The 12,368-nt window shown below is 47.6% G+C and overlaps 1 protein-coding gene across 1 annotated transcript in view; it reads left to right on the plus strand.

The window, feature by feature from the left end:
- Positions 1-12,135, plus strand: part of EGFR (epidermal growth factor receptor) — a 206,393-nt gene extending 194,258 nt beyond the window's left edge. Inside the window, exons 23-28 of the mRNA XM_065932875.1 lie at positions 378-524; positions 1,914-2,011; positions 3,746-3,913; positions 4,271-4,318; positions 5,065-5,167; positions 5,844-12,135. Of these exons, the coding sequence (XP_065788947.1) occupies positions 378-524; positions 1,914-2,011; positions 3,746-3,913; positions 4,271-4,318; positions 5,065-5,167; positions 5,844-6,205 (926 nt within the window). The 3' untranslated portion in view covers positions 6,206-12,135. The remainder of the gene's footprint in view (positions 1-377; positions 525-1,913; positions 2,012-3,745; positions 3,914-4,270; positions 4,319-5,064; positions 5,168-5,843) is intronic.
- The last annotated feature ends 233 nt before the right edge of the window (positions 12,136-12,368 follow it).

Consider the following 12,368-nt stretch of genomic DNA (forward strand, 5'->3'; position numbering starts at 1 on the left):
TTTTTATTCTTTAAAAACACAATTTATAGTTGGTTAAGTCTCTTGGGGCACACGTCTGACTGTGTAACTCCTGCTCCATAGACCAGGCATGTCTCAGAGAGGTGGTGTCTTTTGCTGTTATTACTAAAGTTTGCTGTTTATTGGCTATTTACTGTTCGCCTGGCATTGTCTGAACATTGAAGTTGTGTTATCTTGTTTGATCGCACAACCCTTCTATGAGACAGACGATGAACTGAGGTTTCCAGCATCGAGTAAATTGCCCAAGGTCACTGAAACAGGGGTTTTTAAACATTGGAAACAGTATGTCAACAATGATGACTAAAGACAAGATGCTGTGATTATTATTGACTCATAAAGCAACTGCTTCTTCCTCATAGGAGTCACTGTTTGGGAGTTGATGACCTTTGGATCCAAGCCTTACGATGGAATCCCTGCGAGTGAGATCTCAACTGTCCTGGAGAAAGGAGAGCGCCTCCCGCAGCCACCCATCTGCACCATCGACGTCTACATGATCATGGTCAAGTGTGAGTGGCCAGCTGGGCCTGTCGCTGGGCTGCCCTGAGCCACATCCCCAGGTCTTAGGCTCCCTAAGACACGCTGTCACAGCCTATAGGCAGGCACATTCGTCAGCCCCCTCTCAGGGCACTGTACCAGAAGCACTTACCTGCTACGCTGAGCACTGTGAGCTAATGTCACACTGAGCATTGTGAGCTGATGTTTTTAAGCAAACAAGTAAAGTCAAAGTCCCCCAGAAGCTGTTATACCAACACTCTCCTCTCTGAGTTGCTCAATGAAAAACCTGCCCCACATTTTGAAGCCTGTTACCAGAGAGACTGCTGTTAAATGCCTAACAGTAACTAGCCACATGAGATTAGTAGAATCAACACTTCTGCTTTGACTTAAACCTTTGAGATAGTGCGTTTATGTAAGGCCTCCTGCAGTGTAGCAGGTAAACCTTGTAATCCAAGTAAGAGTGTATGGCTTGATTGTGACACTACTACGCTGTCAGGATCCCAAGTTCAATAGGCTCTGGGGGTAATATTACATGCATGATAAGAATTTAGGCAGAAAACTGCCCAGTGAATGTGAGAGAGCCAAATCCATGTCAGTATTGAGCCTTTCTGAACTTTAGACCACAGAGCTAATCAGTTGTGACTTCCCTGCTTTAGGTTGAGGAAGCTGATGTCCAGGGAGGTCACATGATTTCTCTGAGGTCACATAGCAGCCTGCCCTAAAATAGCTTGACATCCTGCTGATAGAAAATGAATATGAACTCTCAGGGTCATGAGGGTTTCTAGTTCCTCCAGCTTGTTTAATCTAGACCTGGATCATTGTGTCATCAGAGGCAGTGGCTTGGTCAACAGGAGTATCCTCCACGCGAAGGCATTGAGCATGTCACACGCATGTCTGATTGCTGAGTGTGATACAATGAAATGCAAAGGAATGGCATTCCCAAGCCCTGAGGTTCTTAAGAAAGTTCCTAAATTTCCCTAAATCTGGTTTCCAACTTACTAGACTGCTGAGTGAATGTGGATGAGGCTGAATGTCAAGTGAGGACTTTATGGAGAGTCGAGACCCAGGGCTCCCTACAGTCAGAGCAGTTCACAGAAAGTGAAGCCTATCTTACGGCTGCTGGGTCACTCAAGATGATGACACTGTAATGACCCTTGGAAGGGGAGGTGCAGGAAACCAGAGCATGTCATTGCCATTCTGACTCAAATATGTGAGGTCATCATGGTCTTTAAACAGTAATCAGTGCCTGCTTGCCAAGACTGAAAAACCTGTCACAAAGATTAGGTTTCATCCTCATTTATTTGTCTTAAAGAGTCCCCCCATAAACACTTTCAGGGATGCCATCTTTATCAGTTCTTTCAGGGTTCTAACTGAACTGACTTCCCTTCTCCCTTCCCCAGGCTGGATGATAGATGCAGACAGTCGCCCAAAGTTCCGTGAGTTGATCCTTGAATTCTCCAAGATGGCCCGAGACCCCCAGCGCTACCTTGTCATCCAGGTACAGTCCACTCCCCGTCTCCTCCCCAGGAGGGTCCTGCTAGTGAGGTCACACATCCCTGAAATACCGCGGGGACGCAGCTTCCTGTCTCCCAGGCCACACCAGAAACCCTCAGGCGTTAGAGCAAGCACAGGCCAAGGTGGACTAAGTCAGGCTCACCATGGGGCCCCCAAGTGTCCGCCACCTCATCTTCATGGTCCCTTTAGCCAAAGCTTCATATCGGTCTGGGGAACCAGGGCTTTGGTGTGGGGCAAATCTGGCTTCAGGTTCTTGACTCTCCACTTTAGGTTAACAAAACCAAGCTCATGGACCTGTTTTAAAGATTCAGTGAAATAATAAATGCAGAATGCATTGCAAAGCACCTGAAGCAGTTCCAGGATGTGTGTGTTTTGGGGGGAGGGTCCCCACACCCCCAGGCAAGCACTTCTCCAGCACCAGCCGTGTCCTACAGTTTGGCTCGGTCTGACACTGTCCACCTGTGGACAGCATCGGAGGCCACACTCCTCCACGTCAGATGCCCGTCCCCAGTCCAGGCGCTTCTGACCTACCAGCTAAAGACTGGAGGTTCTCACTCCCGTCTCCTTGGGTTCCATTTATTTGCTAGAGCAGCTCACAGAACTCAAGGAAACATTCCACTCACTAGCCCACTGGTTGATTATAAATGGATGTAGTGCAGGAGCGGCCAGATGGGAGAGACGCAGAGGGGAAGGGGGAAGGGCAGAGGGGAGGGGGGAAGGGCAGAGGAGACAGGGAAGGGCAGAGGGGAGGGAGGGAGGGCAGAGGGGAGGGGGGAGGGCAGAGGGGGGAAGGGCAGAGGGGAAGGGGGAAGGGCAGAGGGGAAGGGGGAAGGGCAGAGGGGAAGGGGGAAGGGCAGAGGGGAAGGACACGGTTTCCATGCTCTCTGCTGCACTGCTCTTCCCCAGGCCTCCCCGTGCTCACCACCCAGGAAAGACTCTGAGCCCCCCCTTTCGGGTTTCTATGGAGACTTCATTACATGGGCGTGGTTGAATCATTGACCCCCAGTAGATTTGACCAGGCCCTCTGCCCTCCCTGGAGCTCAGGGGCGAGACTGAAAGTTCTAACCCTCACATGGGATTCTAATCATGGGGCTCTACTGGTCACCAGCCCCCATCTTTCAGTGCTTCCAAAAATCTCCTCATTAACATAAGAGACACTGAGGAAATTCTGAGGGTTTAGGAGCTCTGCAGCGTGGAAGACCTGGGTCCCATCCCTGGGTTGGGAAGATCCCCTGGAGAAGTGAGCGGCTACCCACAGCAGTATCCTTGCCAGAGAATTCCATGGACAGAGGAGCCTGCCAGGCTACAGTCCATGGGGTCACAAAGAGTCGAACATGATTGAGTGACACTCATTTTGAGGAGCTCTGCGCCAGGAGCAGGGACGAAGAACAAGAGTGCATTTTTTCCTGCACATAGCACAGCACGCAGTGAAGGCTGTGCCTCCGGCACCTCCTTTTACCTCCTGACCTGTCTGCATTTCCTTTGAAGACTTTGGGACATCAGGGAATTTTCAGTGTTTCATTTCAGGCAGGCCGTGGGGGATGGGGGAAGGGAGGAGGAAGTGTGTTTTGGTGAACCGGCAGGGGAAGGGGGCAGGTTATTAGTGCTAAACTGGCAAATATACAGGCACCTGCTGACCACAGACCACACCTCGATAGCAAGGGAGCGGGACAACAGTTCTCTGGCCTTTCTAATGGTCTCATGATCTCTGTGCCAGGGGGATGAGAGAATGCATTTGCCAAGCCCTACGGACTCCAACTTTTACCGCGCCCTGATGGATGAGGAGGACATGGAGGACGTTGTGGATGCTGAGGAGTACCTCATCCCCCAGCAGGGCTTCTTCCACAGCCCCGCCACCTCCCGGACGCCCCTCCTCAGCTCCCTGGTACCAAAGTCACTCTCTTAAGCTCTGCCTCTTGGTTAGAACAGGTTGAGTTTTAGAGAAAATAATATCCATCTTGTGCAACTTAACCAGATGGTGAAGCTAAAATCAGAATGAATCAATTCAGTGTATCAGTTATTTTATTGCATTGCAACAACTGGGTCATAATCTTTCTGGTCCATTAAGGAATAGAGTTAAATCAGAACTAAACCCAGTTTTTCTCATGCTAATGCGTCAAGCATTATGAAATTAATGAAATCAAGCCCCTTTAAGTGTCCCTTCTCCCTGAGGCCCCTTCCTGCTCTCAGCAGAGATAGTGGAGTGTCCGCCTGCATCATAAATACTGTGATTCTTTTTCAGAGCGCCTCCAGCAACACTCCCACTGTGACTTGCGTTGATAGAAACGGGGTAGGTGTCAACATCTTCAAACCAGAATTAAATAACAGCTCTGTACCCCAGCTCTATTAGACATAAGAAGTGCCCACCTTAACCTGAATAATTGTGATTTCCTTCGTGTATTGTTTCCTCTCTTGATCCCTACTCTGTGGCCAACAATTAGCTATTATTTCTCAAAGTGCTACTGCAAATGTGATTCATGGGCCAGCAGCACCATGCAGTTCTTGGACTTGGCAGTTTGTTGGAAATGCAGACTGTCGGGCCACCACCCCAGATCTGCTGACGCAGGATCTGCTGGGAGGGGTCTGGCCATCTGTGAGCTCGCCTTCCAGGAGATGCTGATGCTTGATGTGTGAAGCCTTGATTAGACCCACACTTACCAATGCAGAAGCCACTAGCCATGTGTGGCTACTTAAATTTAAATTTTAATTAATTAAAGTTAAATAAAATTTAAAATTCCATTCCTCACACATGTGGTAAGGAGCTACCATATGGAAGAGCGCAGATTACAGAGCACATCTGTCACTGCCAAGAGCCCTGCTGGACAGCCCTGGTCCAGGGCATCCACTTGCCCTGTGGTCTGGGCCAGGAGTGAGGTACCAACTGTGGGCAAAGTGGTTAGAAGTGCAGCATCTCTGGTCCTCTCCCGGATCTCCTACATCAGAATCTGCATTTTAGCAAGCTCTCAGGTGACCTTTATCCCCATTGAAGTGAGCAGCGCTGGCTGGAGTTAACCTTGCCTTATCTCCTCCCGACAGAGCTACCCTCTCAAGGAAGATAGCTTCCTGCAGCGCTACAGCTCAGACCCCACTGGTGCCCTCACCGAGGACAGCATGGACGACGCTTTCCTCCCAGCACCTGGTGAGTCCTCTCGCTGGGGGCAGTCCTGTTCCACGGCCTCAGGCCCAGGGCGGGGCCAGCTGCTTCCTGCAAGCTGGTTCAGAGGTGAAGCCCATGGTGAGAGTGTAGACAAAACGAAGGGAGAAAGAGGGCAGTCGATAGACATCGACCAGGTATGCACATGGGTATCTGAGGGGTCCAGGCATGTCCAGGTTGTCTTTAGAAGGAGTCTGCAGATTTTTTAGAATTTGAAGGCAACAGTAAAGATATACATATGTGAGCTCTTGAGAGAGAGAGTGAGTGTGTGTGTGAGAAATATGAGAGAGTGTGTGTGTGAGAGAGAGAGAGACAGAATAGATCGCTGTTCTCGCTCCTGGCTCCATTTCTGGCCTGTGAAGCATGTATTTACTTAATCTAAGCTCTGTCCCCAGACAGAGCCAACCTGCACAAACACACATCTCAAGGGAAGCAGTCCTCTGAAAACTTTATTTAAACTTTCAAAAGAAAAGCATGCTCGTTGCTCTGAGCAGTACGAAAAGAACACAATGCATTTTAGCAAGAGAGTCCTCTCCCCAGGCTTCCCGGCCTCTGTCACCCAGTGCCGCATTGAAGGATAGTCACAGGGTTCAGAAAGAGCTGTGAAATCCTGTTGGGGATGACGCTTTGCTGATTACACTTGATTTCTTTTCAATTTCAGAATATGTAAACCAGTCTGTTCCCAAAAGACCCGCAGGCTCTGTCCAGAACCCTGTCTATCACAATCAGCCTCTATATCCAGCTCCTGGCAGAGACCCTCAGTACCAAAATTCACGCAGCAACGCCATGGACAACCCTGAGTATCTCAACACCACCCATCCTGCCTGCGTCAATGGTGTACTCGACGGCCCTGCCCCCTGGGTCCAGCAGGGCAGTTACCAAATTAGCCTGGACAACCCTGACTACCAGCAGGCCTTCTTTCCCAAGGAAGCCAAGTCGAATGGCATCTTTAAGGGGCCTGCAGCTGAAAATGCAGAATACCTGCGGGCAGCACCAGCAGGCAGTGACTTTACTGGGGCCTGACCATGGAGGACAACATCAGCCATAAACTTCCAGCCCCTTCAGCCCCCAGGACCAAGCCATGGCAGCTGTTGAGTCCTGACCACCACGCCGACATTCACTCTTGGACCCATGGACTGGTTTGTCCATATTTGCCCTGATCAGCCCACCTTTCAACCAAGAAGTGCCCCCGACTCAGATGCGCTTTGCAAAGTTGCAGGGACTTTCCTTTGTCTTCAAACTGTGAGACTTCCACAAAAGGCATCCAGAAACATTGTTGTCCATCTGGGCAGAAGTTCACCTTCCAGTGAGGTATATTTGAAAAATACTAAATATGTGTAAGGAGTTTTATTGCTTAGGAACATCTGGGGTTTTTCATTGACACTGATTTTACTCTTAATGAGCTTTTCTAATAAGGAAAAAGCTTGCTCGTAGCATCTGTGGTACTGAGTTGACCCCGGCCCGACTGTGACTGAGAAGCATGGGCCAGCCTTCCAGCCAGCACTTGATTCCATTGGCTCTGCTTGGAGACTCTTCCATTGCAAGACAGTTGAATAACCAGCCAGTCCTCTGAGTCCTCAGCGGGCCACATTGGTACTATATCAGATCAAGGCAGATACAAGACAATAAGCCACTTTGAACTCTTCCTGAGCAAGGAAGAAACAGAGGGAGTAGAAGTCTTCCTCAGACTTTTCTTTTATATAGATGTCTCCACGGTACTCTATCTCCTTTGGGTGACCAGTGTTTTCTAACTATAAGTATTAGACTTGTTTATTTTTCCATTCCATAGTTTTGAAACCCAGTATGTTTTCCCTATACAGCAAAACGGTAACCACGGTGTATATGTGATTCATCGGCATTCAGACCATTGCCTTTAATTGAGATGGAATGACAGCACAAAAAAGGAACAAATCCCCCAAATTTGAGTCTTAGAGGAAATATATCAAGTCTTTGGAGGTCAGGGGACGTGTGTCTGTCTGAAGACTGCATATGTGATGCTGCTCTTGAAACTCTCTTAGCTCTCCCCATGCTCCCCCCGACACACACACACACACACACACAAGTTTGTTTGGGCTACTCCTAGAAGATAATTATTTTACTCCAAGGGTTTTTTACTCAAAAAGCACTTTGCTCCTCACTGGGAGGCTGCCCAGATCCCTCCTTGCCCTTGGTGAGTTGCAGGGTCCAGGCGCAGGGGTGTGCAGGAGTGCCTCACCACGATGGCACTCTTCACAGGTGGATAGAGACTGCATCATGTGTCACATGGAAATCAGGTAAATACGAAATTTGACTTTGAAGTTGATGATAACGCCTTCATAACATCTCCAGGTGCATGGGCAGAAGAAAACAATTCCCTCTTAAAATAGCTGCCTGTAATTGGAGGACCCTCTACTTAGGACACAAGCTTTTTCTCATCTGTAGTTTCCCATCAGATCTGTGTTTCTCACCCCAAACCCTGAATGTTACATAGCTCTTTGTAGACAGTGTTGTAAACAGTTTTAGTCAGCATCCATCTCAGCCAGGAAGAAGTGTTTCAGACAGTATTTTCAGTCCATGGTTTTATTCAGCTCCCCACTTCCCCCACACACACAATTTTCCTTTAGCTTTTAAATTATTTACTGACTCAGGTGGATCAGGGCCCTGCAGTTTTGCTATCAAAGTATTTAGTTTTGTCTCGATAGAAATATAAACTATATTCAGTTCCATCATGTTGCACACTTTTAACACCTTACCAGCCTGGCATAGGTATTAAAGGTAAAAAATAAATCGTAGTACCTGATTCCACAAAATTCACAGTTTAGCAATGAAAATTGACTCACAAATACTAGCCTGAAAATGACATGACAGATGCCAGGCCAGACTGGTCAGCCCAGCGCGGCGACAGCTCAGGGTGCCTGGGGTGGAGGGGCCGTGGCGTCGGGTCAGAGGACCTCTGGGGCGTCAGCCAGCAAGGGCTGGAAAGTGCAGCAGAGGGAGCCCGGCCCTGAACGTGTCCCCCAGAGAAGCCTCTCCTCAGCAGCTCCACAGGCGCCGCCGCCCCTTCAAGCCTGGCGTTAGGCTTGGCACGTTCCCCAAGTGCCCTTCCGGTCCATCCACACCGGGGGTTTAAAAATGATTCGTGAAAAGATTAAACAACGTCTCTCAGAATCTGAAATTTTATGTCCTTGTCAGCAAACCACTCTCATTATTTATTCACCTCAGAGCATAGTGCTTTAGCCAGATTCGCATCCAGCACTGAGAGAGGATGACCCACATTCTGCTATCACTAGTTTGTCAGGAGACAGATGATGAGAGAGCCCCACACCATCCTGCTCAATTGCAGCAGTAAGAGCTTAGTATTTTTGTAATTTGAAACATTTTACTGTAACATAATAAAGTAGAGAGAACTATTCAAGATTTTTCTTCTTTGTATTTCAATGTCCTGGCATAAAATCTACTCACTAAATTTTCTTAAACATTGTGTTCCCACCAGTTTTCTCGCTGTGTCTGTCCAGGGAGGTTCCCAGGGTCTGTAGACTCTCGAGAGCCTGAGAGGGCAGAGCCTGAGTCCAGGTCCGGGGCCCCCTGGACAGTCAGGAGAGGCGCTCTCACACCGCGGGGCCCTGAGGGGCCACTCAGAGCTTCACCCTCACGGCTTCGGTTTCTGCTCGTGGACACCAAGCCCTGAGGCCCCACAGGGAGCCTGTCTGCTGTTTCCTCCCCAGCCAGTCCCTGGAGCATTTCCCCAGAGCCCAGTCAAGCCAGGCCTTCAGAATCAGGTCAGGGAATGTAAGAGTGAGAGGCTGTTCACAGCTGACCCTTGAACCGCATGAGTTTGAACGGTGTGGGTCCACTTAGACACAGATTTCTTCAATAGCAGATACAACAGGCCACGATTAAAGAACCAGAAGCTCTGGAGAGCCAACTGTGACAGTTACAGGCGAGTCCACTGCTCAGAGGGTCAGGGCCCCGACCTGGGCTGTTCTAGAGACAGCTGTCCAGTGGGCCGTATATGCATCTTATCACATCATCTTTAAGGAGGCTCTGTTGTCTCACACTATGAAAAATAGTTCTGTCAACTCAAGATAGAGATGAATCTTCCAAACTCTAAATTTGCCCAGAGTTCAGATTGTCACTGATTTACAACTAGGAGCACAGTGGAGGGTGCAGATTACATTCCAGTTGATGGCAAGGCTTAGAGGTTTGTTGAAAGTTCTTAATTTTGAGCTTTAGCCTTCCCCTGTCAAAACTGCAGAGATGCATGAACCATGAAGTGCAGAAGCAGACAGGCATTGGTTCTCAGGCTGACTGCCCTTGGGTGTCTCCTGGGTCCCAACCAAAAAGACTCTGAATTTGTCTCAGCTGCAGCCTGGGCCGGGCGCTTCTCAGAGCTCCCCTGGTGATTCTGATGGGCACCAAAGTTTGGGCAACAGCTGTGTAAAGAAAATGGCCTTCAGGGAGACTCGGGCCTGGGCTGACAGCCTCCTGCTCGGGGCACGCTCGGCGAGGTCTGGGGCTGCAGGACGGGCTGTCGGGCCGTAGTGACACCGTGCGCACGGCCCATCAGGACTGACTGTAAGCTCAAAAGGACCAATTTAATCTAATTCCAGGGGCTCCCCATGTGGTTCTAATGGACACCCAGAGTGGAAACCCTCAGCTCAGGTCACCTTCCCTTGTACTAGCCTATGCATCAACACTGTGCGCCCCATCAGGGCAGAATCAGACGATGTGTGTGGAAGAGGTTCCCAAGGCAGCGCCAGAATGACCACCGCCCTGGTGTGCCTGGAGCCTCGGCCGCTGCTGGCCATTCCAAAGCCCCTAATTCCTTGTCACCAGCAGCTAACTCACCTCAAAAGTGGCAGGTACCCCAAATCTGAGCCTTGAGAAAGCCCTAGACGGTTTCGTTTCTAAGAAGTTGGTTTAAAAATCCCATCTCCTGCTACAGGGAACGAGCTGTTCACCTCAGTGACGGCTCTTGAAGTTGCCCTTAATGTCTGTTCTGCATTTATTACTTGGTGGCAAGCACATTATTACAATATAATGATCTTTGTTTTCCTTGCTGGGGCTGTAAAACATTACTGAATAGAGTCTCTTGCCTCTAGTCATATCAGCCATATCAGGGGCACACATTTTTGTGCTATAAAAGACACATTCCAACAGGATTTTTAAATGTAAGTCTATTTTTGTAACTTTTTAGACCACTGAGCTTTGTAAGGTATATTTTTAGGAAAACTCATTTTTCTACTAAAGGAAATAGTTTACTTCAGAAAGACTGCAAGAAAATCAAAATTTGAAACCGAGATTGTTGTTTAAACAATTTTAACATTTAACAGTTCTAATTGTTGTTTAAAGGGATTTAACTGAAGCAAGAGAAAAGTCTCTCTCCTAAAAAGGCACAATGTCATTGCAGAACTGGCCTAGGTTGTTGTCCTGATGAAGAGGAGAGTCATTTTTATATTTATAAAATGAGAAAAGGATGCAATTACATTTAGTTTCTTTGTCTGAATCAGGTTCATTTGACTCTGGGGCAATTCAGTAGGAAAGAACCACTGTCTATTACAACTAATAGACAACATCAGCTTCATGCTGTACACCACTCATCTGCCGATGGGACTCTAAATGTAAGAAAAACAATAGCAGAGCTCTCTGTTGGTTTATGTGTACCAATCTGACTGATATAGAGTATTTTTGTGTTTACAATTGATACACATTTACAATATAGACCAGAAATAGCCGCAGAGCCCTAATGTTTAGCATGTTTGATGAACACCACCAGCAGTCTTCCAAACTAAGCATAGCCATCCTAGCAATGGGGTTTTTATCTCAGGCTGCACGGTGACATCATGGTGGTGGGGGAAGGGGAGCTTTTGAAAATCTTGAGGTCCCACAGTGCCTCAGGCCAGTGAAACCCAGGATTTATACTTTGTAAAGCTCCTAAAATCATTCTGATGTACAGCCAAAGCTGAGAACCACCAGCCTAGGGACTCACCACAGGTGTATGGGCTTGCAGGTAGATGATCCAAGTATAGGAACGTCAGCATTGGGCGAACTCTAAGCACGAAGACCCCTGCATCCGTTGCTGCGGGTCAGGACCCTGAATGGATGGGCAGAGGGCCTAATCCATTGATGAAAAAGAAATGTAAAACAGACCCCTTCTTCCATATCCTCTGTCAAAGGTAGACGGATAGCAAGAATCCTTGCTACTTGTCGACCATCTGGCTGCCCTGCCTCCAGCCACTACACAGCCATCACTGCCCAGGGAGGAAGGAACATGCACATGTCCTATATGTATACAGGACAAAAACTGAAGCAATGACTAGTATTATTTTCTCTTCCACAAGTTCAGTATGCCCTCTGAGGTTACAATTCCTGTCTGAATTGCCAGCAGAAGTACCAAGAATCCCTACTGTGTCACCTGGTAGATAAAACTGTACATTTTTAGGTGCATTTACTTATTTTTTTCTTAAAGAAATCCTTTTGACTTAATTTGGCTACAAAGTAATCTTGCTGTATGATTTGAAATTTTGGAAAGGAAGACGTACTGTGGATTTGATGATATGTTAGAGGTGATGATGTAATCAAGTAGCCTCAGACAGCAGTAATTTCATTTTTAAACAAGTAAGCAATAGCTGTATAGCCTCTAATATATGGTACATTTTAACGTTATAACGTTTTTCTGTGATGAAATCAATATTTGTACAAATGGAAAGCAAGATTCTCTTTTATATGGTTTACACTGTTGATCAAAACATGTTGATTGTATATGGAGTATTAAAAAACTAGATGTATACTATTCATGTTCTTTGCTCATAAGTATCTTATAAAAACATTGTATTCTTGTTAACAATGCAGTGTTGATAATAGTTATTAATCATATCTGACCTACTGTAGATGTCCTTTCCTGACAACTTTTTAATTAATAAACTTTATTTTTAGAGCAGTTTTCGTTTAGAAACTGCAAATTTGAGGAGAAATTATGGAGAGTTCCCATGTGCCCTCTGCCCACAGGCTCCCCACTCCCCCATCCACACTGCAGGGCCTGGTGCACTTCAGTTAGTGGAGGGTTCCCAAGCCTGAGCTGACCGTCCCAGCACCTTGCAATGCAGGGCAAGCCTTTCCGGATTCCCTGCATAGTCTATTCTCCTTCCAGAGCCAAGAGGGAACTCCTTGATGATGATTCTATAGCAAGTTGTGGTTCTGCTCAATC

The sequence above is a fragment of the Muntiacus reevesi genome, chromosome 4 (genome assembly GCF_963930625.1).
Source record: "Muntiacus reevesi chromosome 4, mMunRee1.1, whole genome shotgun sequence".
NCBI classification, from domain to species: Eukaryota; Metazoa; Chordata; class Mammalia; order Artiodactyla; family Cervidae; genus Muntiacus; species Muntiacus reevesi.